The sequence below is a fragment of the Nematolebias whitei genome, chromosome 3, assembly GCF_014905685.2.
Source record: "Nematolebias whitei isolate Nwh7 chromosome 3, NemWhi1, whole genome shotgun sequence".
NCBI classification, from domain to species: domain Eukaryota; kingdom Metazoa; phylum Chordata; class Actinopteri; order Cyprinodontiformes; family Rivulidae; genus Nematolebias; species Nematolebias whitei.
The window spans coordinates 9,943,469-9,953,567 of NC_056500.1; the positions used below are offsets into that span (position 1 = coordinate 9,943,469).

Below are 10,099 nucleotides of genomic sequence, written 5' to 3' on the forward strand. Positions count from 1 at the left end.
ATAAATTGTTGATCGTCTGCTTTGTACTCATGTGAACTGGCTGGTAAAACAGGAAATAGTTCCTCTCTGAACAAATGAAATACAAATATATAGATGAGTAGTAAAAGTTACCACATGGTGCATGTGACCCCATGTCAGATTATTATTTCTTGGTCTTTCTGGTGCTGCTTGCTGGTTTGGTTTTATTTGAGGTTGTTCCTGGAGGAGCTGATGGAGAGGCATCGTTATATCTGAAACTTGTCCAGTGCTTCGAGCAGGGCCTCCTCAGCTTTCAGGGCTCGCTGCTCTGCAGTTTTCGCACGCAGGTCCGAATCACTGAGCAACGTTTAGAGATTTGTGCAAGGTGATGTAATATAATATGAATTATGTTTTACATTAAAAAACAGTACTGAAGAAAACTGAGTGCAAACTCACATGAGCTGTTGCTGCAGGATTATTACTGTGCTTAGTTCCCTAAAAGCTCTCTGGTCTTCTTCCGTTACTTGAGACAAAACCAGCTCGTCCGTCTGACAGGAAGAAACACAAACAGATAAAGGTCAGTTGTAATTCCAGTTTTGCCACTAACAAGTAAAGAATGCATGATCTGAGCTGTCTGACCCCGGGCAGATGGACACGGCTCTCACCCAGCCTTTTTTGAGTGATGCTTCCATCAAAGCCTATGGTGTTGACCACAGGCGTCTCATAAAGTGTCACCGCTCCCTGCAGGACAATGATAAAACCTTTAGCTTAGCTTCAGTCTGACAAAGAAAACGTTGTTACTAAAATTATCATGAGTTAAACTCACAGCATTCCACAAAATGGATTTTAGTTCAATTAGTCACTCTGTAATCTGCGTCGTGTGTGGAGAAAGTATAAATATGGTTAACTTTAAAAAGAATTTCAATACAGCACTGTAAAGATGCTTACAATGAAAGCTACCGTACATAACAAAAGTAAAGTATATAATGATTAGAAGCAAAATGTAGTTTGTTTGATTTATTACTGTATATAAAATCAACATAACAGTCCTCATCTGTGGGCTCATAGCTCCACTGAAACTTGAGATAACGCTAGTTTGAAGTGAACCTGTTGATAAAGTTGTAAACACGAGGGCATCACATAAATTAAGAGAAGCAGAAAACCCAGTGTTACACCGGTTCTCGGTTTTCAAACTATTTCCAAAGTTCTGGTTTTATTTTAGGTTATGTGTTGAATATTATTCTATGAAACCACGCAAAAGATTCACAGAGAGATCAACAATGATTTGGTGATGTTGTGAACAACTCAAACATGTGAACAGTGACTCTTTCCATTTTTTTTTTTTATTAAACAAGCAGTACAAAATATAAAATATCATATTTTCTACCACTTCAAATTATAATGAATGGAAGCATAAAGCTGCACAACCTAAAAATACTCATGTAAAGAACAATTACTTACAGCAAGGACTGGTTCTGAAAAGGATTAGGTGGATTGGACATACCTCTTGTTGATGTGGTTGAGGAAATTCAGCAGTCATCTGTTAAATAATAAAAGTAAAACTTATTATAATTATTAGTACTTCTTTGTTTGACATCCAGACATACAGAAGACAAAAAAGTTTATTTTTTGACAGTAAAATTCCAATGTTATTGGCTGGACAAATACGTTTCTAACTCTTTTTTTTTTCTTTTCTATTAAATAAAATGCTGATGGCATGGTGGCTCAGTTGGTAGAGCTGCCGCCTCTCAGCGAAGAGGTCGTGGGATCAAATCTCAGCTAGGGGCCTGTCTGGGTGGAGTTTGCATGTTCTCTCCGTGCATGTGTGGGTTTTCTCCGGGTGCTCTGGTTTCCTCCCACAGACCAAAAACATGCATGTTAGGCTGATTGGTAACTCTAAATTGTCCCTAGGTGTGAGTGAGAGAGTGAATGGTTGTTTGTCTCATTTGTCTCTATGTGTCCCTGTGATGGACTGGAGAACTGTCCTGAGTGTCCCCCGCCTCTCGCACAGCGATAGCTGCATATGGGCACCAGTGAACCCCGTGACCCGAAAAGGAATAAGTGGGTAAAAGTTAATGAATAGATGGATGGATAAAATGCTGTTGAATTACATGCTAATTTAAAGTAAAGAAGAAGATTAAAAACTGAGAAAACTTCTGAATTTTCTGAAGCATTTCAGTTTACCTTGTAGCTTCTCTCCCTTGGGTCTGCCTCAGCTTCATCTCTGGCATCTCTGACTTTGTCTGGTGTTAGCTCCACTAAAGCCTCTTCACTGACCTTTAGGCACACACACACACACACAAATCTACATTATATTTATCTCATAATTTCAGTATTTCAACAATTAAAAAAAACCCGTTATAATCAGGTATTTGATGTCAGTAAACCAGCCACTAGGGAGAACAAGCCAGTGTATTTCTCATGCTTGTCCCAAACCTGGGTAAATGGTGAGGGTTGTGTCGACAAGTGTATCCAACTTAAAACACTTTTGCCAAAACAAACATGCGGGTTCATTCAAATGACACCATACTGGATCAGTCGAGGCTCAGGTTAACAAAGACCGCCACTGGTGCTGTTGACAAACGGGGTGACGGCAGAAATTGTGCTACTCTGTTAGTCGAAGACCACGAGGAGAGAAACGTGTCAGGAGACAGAGGGAGAAGAGGAAAGTGAAGAATGTAGGACTGAGGGTTGCAACTGTAAATGTGGGGACAATGACAGGCAAAGGTAGAGAGCTGGCTGACATGATGCAGAGAAGGAAGGTAGATGTTTTATGTGTCCAAGGGACCAAGTGGAAGTGCAGCAAGGCTCGCAGCTTTGGAGCAGGGTTCAAACTGTTTTACTATGGTGTGCATAGAAAGAAAAATGGAGTAGGGGTGGTCCTGAAGGAGGAGTTGGCAAAGAATGTAGTAGAAGGGAAGAGAGTGTCAGATAGGGTGATGTGCCTGAAGGTAGAAGTAGAAGGTCTGATGTTAAATATTGACAGTGGTTATGTACCACAGGTTGGGTGTGAGGTAAAGGAGAAGAAAAAAACGTATGCTTGGAGACAGTGGCATTGACAATAAAATCAAAAGATTAAACTGTAGGAACAGAGATGGAAAATGATGAGATGAGAATATCACTTTGGGAGTGATAAAGATTAGGAGTGAGATCATCAGAGATTGAAGAACTGGGAGCTAAAGTTAGAGAGGCCAGACTGAGATGGTTTGGACATGTCCAGAGGAGGGACAGTGGGTATATTGGTAGAAGGATAAAAAGACAAAGAGGAAGACCAAAGAGAAGATATATGGATGAAATTAGAGAGGACGTGAGGTAGTTGGAGTGAGGCCAGAGGATGCAGAGGACAGAGATGGAGGAGGATGTCTCGCTCTGGTGACAGGAACAGGCAAAAGTAGAAGAAGAACATATTTGATGTCAGTGACAGCAAAACAACAAAGTTTTTTCTCCTCTAGTTTTATCTTTTGCACTGACATCCCAATGTGTCTCAGAAACTGAGAGAAACGTTCTGCCATGCTCACTTCGTATCTTCAGTCACAGCTCGACAATCGTTCAGATGAACAGTTTAGTTTGAGGTGAATCCTGACCTGATCCTTCACGGTGTCTGCTGAATCAGTATTGATGAAAGGGTGTAAAGATGCAGGCTGGTTGACGGGCAGATCCCAGATATCACCATGACCTGTGAGCAGCATTTTCCAAGTCTCCACCCAGTTTTCACACTCTCTCTGTGAACACCATTAAAACTTTCATCACCAGCACTCCAAAGCTAGAAATCACTCCAAAGATAAAAAAAAAAAAAAATCAGGGCTGAAGTGCAGGGGTGAAGCTAACTGGAGTTCGTTCATTTACCTGCAGGTTTTTGCACGCATTCATCTCCTTTTCACACTCCAGATGTTGATCCGGATCCACGATCATCATCTCCTCCAGAATCAAGTTGCATGACCTAGAGTCCAAACCAAATATTGTCTGAAGAGTGCATTCTGGAGACATTTCCTTTCTGTCCACTGTCCCACACAGAGATATTAAAGTTTTTTTTTTCAAGCAACATTACAAAGCTGTTATACTAATGTAATGACATATAAAGTGCAAATAACTTATTTCCGCATGTGCTGCCTAAGAACAGTCAGCACTTGTGTAAAACAGTTTGTAGCAAATGTTCAGCTATAGTAGATAACTGAAACTACCTGGTTAAATAGATGGATAAAGCGACCATTTTTTCATACAGCATCTTGGCTTCTTGGTTCAACGTCTGCAGTGAGATCTTCATTCTGTTGTCAGGTTCCTGCACGTGGTTCTGCTCCTCACTGTGATCAGGTACAACGACCAGCAACAGATTCAACATCCAGAGAGTCTGAGCCTTGCGAACAGATGTGACCTGGAAAGAGAGACAACAATAAAACAACAAAAATGTCACTGAATGCAGTTCAGTTAGAAATAAATTTAGTCTACAATGACTACAGGCACAGAGCTGTCATGTCTGACCCAAGCACATACTTATGGCCCGGTCCGACCCTAATTCGGGCCAGGCCGGGCCATATTAATGTGCTTCATGTGCAGGCTGGGCCGGTCTCGGGCTTTGATGCAGTTTTACAAATCATACAGCACAAATACAAGTAAATAAGAATGCATGATATAAAATTGTGTTCATCTACTTGTAGAGGAGGAGGCAAGTCTGACCGGCAGTTGAAAGAGGTAAAAAAAAAAAAGTTGTGTTTAGCTCAGATGGACAACCTGATCACCGGCCGTGCGCATCTGCTGACCCGCCAGTTGAAAGAGGTAAAAACTGTTCATTTAAGCTCAAATGGATCAGCTGATCACCGGCCGCGCATGTCTCCTCACCTGCCGACCGTCATCTGCGGTGAAGGAAGTAGCAGCATCTACATAAGCCGAAGCGAGCAGCGCTTTCATTTACAATAGACTTGTTCTATAGTTTTCCAAATAATTGTGCTCTAAAAAAAGTTTTGTTCATCTGTATAACAGCCTTTCTTTAGAGTTGATTTTTTTAGGCTGTTCGTTTTGTATGTTAATATCCATTTGGTGTTACGTTTTTAAAACTATCATGTCAAACTGATTTGTTTACAAAAGCAGTAAATGCTTAATATATTAAAAAAAAGAACGTTTTTTTTTTTTTTTTTTTCGGCTTCAGGCCTGTAATTACAGTTAATTTGATCGGGTCGAGTCGGGTTCAGAAAAAATGGTCCGGGTCAGCTCGTATTTTTTAGGCTCAAATTAAACTCTCATGACGTCTCAACGCTTCACATTTTTACGACTCATGTCTGAGCCAGTGTTAAATAATTTTTTTGAAATATTTCTCAAAGGTTTAAACTTTAAACATTTTAATGAAAATGATTAAAACTCACTTCTTCTTGCAGTTTCTTGTTCTCACCCACAGTGAAGTTGGACAGGTTGTTTGTGAACCCCTGGATGTCATCGAACACTTTTTTTGTTTGTACGCTGTTTGAAAAAGCACAACAGATTAAACAAAATAAAGAGAAATAGTAATGAATTAAATGACAAGTGGTCCTATTTCTATAATTATAGAAGTAAAACCTGCATTATGAATTTATGCCTCTGAAATAAAAGGAACAGATTGCTCCCTTTGTAATTATTATGACATAATAAAACAGACAAAAGTCTTGCTCATAAAAATTCAAATATAAACTGTTCAAAATTGTCCTCCATTGCACAAAATTGTTGAGAAAAGCCGACAAATGAGCAATTTGCTATTCTAACAAATCTAAAAATGTATATGAATTACTTTCAGGAAAACAAGTTAATACATTTGAAACAATAATGCCTGAATAACACTCTTACAAAACGTTATTTTTACCTGATTGAAAAGTGCAGTGATGCTTCTGCAGTCCAACTTTGGCATTCGTGCAACAGTTCTTCCATGTGAAGCCAATCGGAGACAGACATTCTTTCATTCTGGATAGTCACAGCAACAGTTTTAGAAATCCAGGAATCCATCTTCGAAACCAGTGCCATGAGGATTCTGAAGAACCCTGAAAGAACTCGATTTAGTTTCAGAACCTCCGTTCGTTCATCTGGATTTGAAGAATTTGCTGCAATGAAACTCTAAAATTCAAGTGACAGTAAGTGCATGGCGTCTGCTATTACCACTCTCCCCACTGACTTGACTGTCGAGCTGCTTGACAAGCTCGGATAGGACCTGGTCCAGCTCTCGTAAGGTACGGTGACCGTCAGTGGCCTCAAAATCAGGAGTAGGGTGTCTGTCAAAGAGCCGATGGCTCATACGTAGCCAACGTTCCAGGTCTTGGCCAAGTTCACCTAGTTTTTGCTGACACAAACGCTGGTGTTCACCCTGGTATTTCTCATAATGGATGGTCAACATCTGCAAAAACAAAATGTGGCAGAGCAACACAAGAATCTTTGGACATGTTTGGCACCAAATTGGATTATTTTTTCAAGATTTCTTGGAACTGTGCAGACGGCCAAAATGACTACTGCATCCTCACTGGTACATAAAAGATTTCATATTTTTAATCAAAAATAAAGATCTGATCATCGACAGACAGATGGCAGCATGACACAGAACATGAGACAAATTAGACTTGGCATGTGATGATTATGAGAGATGATGCAGATCAAAGTGACTACTTTGATCTAAATCATATCAGGGATGTGACAGAATAAATATAGGACGACGAGACTGTGGCTTCTTCAGAATAAGATGGCCATGTGGGGGGCCACTGGAAATCCTGGGGTAGCACACCAAAATCAAAAGAAGCACATTTCAGTGTTGCTATATGTTGATTATTTTTCACAAATACAGAAGTTATGGAATTACCTTTTGATACTTTGTCTTGTAGGATAAGATGATAGTTTTGTTTTTATACATTATTTATTGAAAAAAGAATGATTTGGTCACAGTTATTGAAGTTTGTCCTCCTAAATTTGTATTTATAAAAATATTATGCATATAAAACTGTTTTACAAAGGGGAGCTAGGGCCACCAAATTTTTAGCGGTGGCCATTGCCCCCCTTGGCTCCAACAGTGGCACCCCTGTGAGAATATAATATAAATTCTGTAATAAAATAAAACAAGTTCAGACAAGAAATTAACCTCAGTTGGGTTTTAAAGAAGATTAGTATCAGATGGTGAACATCAAGATAAAAAAGGCATGGATAAACAAAGTGAAGAAATGTTAAGTCTTACTTTTGATAACTGCTTCAGATCAGAAAGAATGCCTTCAACTGATGTTTTGTCAAATTTTGAATCAGGACATCTTTTAATACAAACAAACAAACAAACAAACAAACAGGAAGACAACACATTAGATACTATAGCTGCCAATGAAATTGCTTTATTATTATAGATAGACGTCTATTTTAATAAAAATTGGTCACAGCCGCAAGTCAAATGCTTTCCTCTGGATATTTTTTTTAGCTTTTCTTACTTATTCTGTTCGATGAGGTGAGAAAACCACTTGGCAACGTTTTGTAGCATGTCAATGATTGGAGTAAACTGGGCATGCTCAATCTCCAACTGGGACACAAGATCAACGAACTGCTCTTTCCAGTAGTCGGTTGATTTCATGATAACATAAAGATCTTCTGCATCCTACAGCAGGAGGGGCATTGGCACAGTCAGATTCTAATCGAATGATCTGCATCAGTCGTATTAAGCAGGAACTCCACTTTTACCTTTGAGGAGAGATAGCAGAGGCAGTGCTTTGACGTCTCCAACCAGCCAGTCTCATTGACAAGCAGCTGTCTGACTAAATGCAGCTTCTTCACCTCGATGACCTGAAAGAAGATAAACTGAACGCTTCCATATAAATGACAACAAATGTTTTAACTGAGAGGCTTTGACAATAAACCTCCTCAAACTTTCAACCTTTCAGGCTAAAACCAAAATTTTTAAAATTCTCTTTACTTTAGATTAGAAAAACATTTCAGGATAAGCTATAATTTGTTCATTTGTGAGGATGCCAAATGGCACAACACAGGAGAGATGGCAAAAAAAAAAAAAAAAAAATAGAAGAACATTTTGGGCTCCTGTACCTTTCTAGAGAGGTCTAAGGTGAACTGCTTCCATAAGTCTCGCTCTTCAGTCATCTGGAGCAGCTGAGCGTCTTGACGAGCTCTGTGCAGCTCATACAGCTCGTGGTAACCCTGAGCCACACTGAGAAAGACCTTTTATCATTTGGCAGATGACACTTGTGCTTTTTCAGAGAAACATAATGAAATAATGACACATTTTTGATCTGTCTTTAAAAAAAGTATTTTTAACAATCTCACTTAAAACAATAAATCAATGAGAACAGTTTTAAATACTATGCACTACTGTGTCTGCTACTTTTTAAAAAAAATAATACTGCAATAATACCATCAGTTCATTTCAACAAATAATTAATTCAACCTTTATTTATACAGGTTAGTCTCATTGAATCACAAGAACTCATTTACAAGAGGGACTTGTAATAAATCTGATGTTTGCTACACATAAACTTGATGAATTTGTCATTTGGACTGCATGATTGTAGGTGATTTTATTTTAGTTTGACTGACTCTAAGTTGCTGTAGGGTTCTTTGAGAGCAGCAGCCAGTTTCTGATGAGAGTGCTCCACCTGCTGGGAGACAGACACATCATGGTCCCTGATTTTGGATAGTTCCCTGTGAAGAGGACACACACATACAAAAGCACATAACGAGAGGACAAACACTTATCTTGTACTTTTTGAGTGCTACAACTTAAACTTGAAGCATCTAATATCTCTACTCAAGACAGAACAATCAAACTCCTGCTGAGCACACAGTAAATGACTTTGTCTGAGCAGTTTGATCCTGATCTACCCACATGTTTAGCTGCTGGATGGATGCTTTGATTCTGACGATTTCCTCAGTGAGTCTGCGGTCCAGAGCTCGCTGTGCCACTGCCTCGGTGTGTAAAGCCTTCAGACGTCGTGGGATTCGATCCAACAGTGACTGGTACCGCTCTCTAAAAAAGAAACACACAAATGCCACTGGGATAAAGGCCAAGTTAGTAAAAACACACTTTATCATAACATTCAGTTTAAAGACCTGCAGATGTTATGAACCCCCCGTCATGAGACGTTCAAATCTGTTTGTGATGTCTGCTCACCTGAGATTTGCGAGAAGCTGTCCTCGCTCAGCACAGCCCACGGCAACCTGCCTGATCACTTCATGGAAAACAATGTTGTAGATGTTCTGCTCAACCTTCACCAGCTCAAGCAGACCCTCAAGCTGTAGAACAAGTTGCATAAACTAGTTTCCAAGAACTTTTGTGTATTTTTGTGACACAGCTAAGAATCACTAAATACAATAAAAGCACACTCCGTCACTCCACACTGGTTTATTTCCTACTGTAGATACGTAGCTAGAACTTATAGACTGTGTTCGTTTAGGCGCGTTGTTTTATTCAAGTTAATGTGTTTTTCGGAACATGAACGCAGCGCAGCGTTTATGTCTGCTGCCGGAGTACAAAACCTACTTGGCAGTGCTCGGTCAGCTCTTCGTTCTGCTGATCCACTCCGGCCTTCTCCAGCATGTCATTCATCATCCTCATCAGCTGGATCACTTCCAGTCTGCCACTGGGCCTCCTGGACACAAAAGATACACACAAATCCACATCAACACACATACTGGCCAAGATTTACAACCCCCCCCCCCCTTTAAATTTTTTTTTTTATTTATGTTACCACATTATTGTATTGCTAATTACTATTAGCATGCACAGTTACTAATTAAAGTAAAAAAAATCTGCCAGTGAAAGTTTGGTAAAATCTGGATGGTCTATCCATCCATCCATCCATCCATCCATTATCTTTACCCACTTCTTCCTTTTTTGAGTTTCTGAGGTCACTGGTGCCCATGTCCAGCAGTCACTGTGTGAGAGGCAGGGGACACCCTGGACAGGTCTCCAGTCCATCCCAGAGACACATAGAGACAAACAATACAACTATTCACTCTCTCACTCACACCTAGGGACAATTTAGAGTTTCCAATCAACCTAACATGCATGTTTTTGGACTGTGGGAGAAAACACACGCATGCTCTGAAAGAACATGCAAACTTTACCCATTAAGGTCCCCATGCTGGATTTGATCCGACAACCTTCTCGCTGAGAGGCAACAGCTCTACCAACTGAGCCACCGTG

General features: G+C 39.9%; 1 protein-coding gene across 1 annotated transcript in view; it reads right to left on the minus strand.

Moving 5' to 3' along the window:
• Positions 1 to 224: 224 nt before the first annotated feature.
• The window catches only part of axdnd1 (axonemal dynein light chain domain containing 1), an 18,481-nt gene continuing 8,606 nt past the window's right edge, over positions 225 to 10,099 (minus strand). Inside the window, exons 8-25 of the mRNA XM_037697833.1 lie at positions 9,434 to 9,542; positions 9,065 to 9,186; positions 8,780 to 8,920; positions 8,491 to 8,595; positions 7,984 to 8,104; positions 7,624 to 7,725; positions 7,377 to 7,540; positions 7,136 to 7,205; positions 6,076 to 6,310; positions 5,786 to 5,960; positions 5,316 to 5,409; positions 4,179 to 4,330; positions 3,805 to 3,898; positions 3,543 to 3,680; positions 2,143 to 2,235; positions 598 to 699; positions 415 to 506; positions 225 to 315 (exon numbers count right to left, since the gene is read on the minus strand). Of these exons, the coding sequence (XP_037553761.1) occupies positions 225 to 315; positions 415 to 506; positions 598 to 699; positions 2,143 to 2,235; positions 3,543 to 3,680; positions 3,805 to 3,898; positions 4,179 to 4,330; positions 5,316 to 5,409; positions 5,786 to 5,960; positions 6,076 to 6,310; positions 7,136 to 7,205; positions 7,377 to 7,540; positions 7,624 to 7,725; positions 7,984 to 8,104; positions 8,491 to 8,595; positions 8,780 to 8,920; positions 9,065 to 9,186; positions 9,434 to 9,542 (2,200 nt within the window). The remainder of the gene's footprint in view (positions 316 to 414; positions 507 to 597; positions 700 to 2,142; positions 2,236 to 3,542; positions 3,681 to 3,804; positions 3,899 to 4,178; positions 4,331 to 5,315; positions 5,410 to 5,785; positions 5,961 to 6,075; positions 6,311 to 7,135; positions 7,206 to 7,376; positions 7,541 to 7,623; positions 7,726 to 7,983; positions 8,105 to 8,490; positions 8,596 to 8,779; positions 8,921 to 9,064; positions 9,187 to 9,433; positions 9,543 to 10,099) is intronic.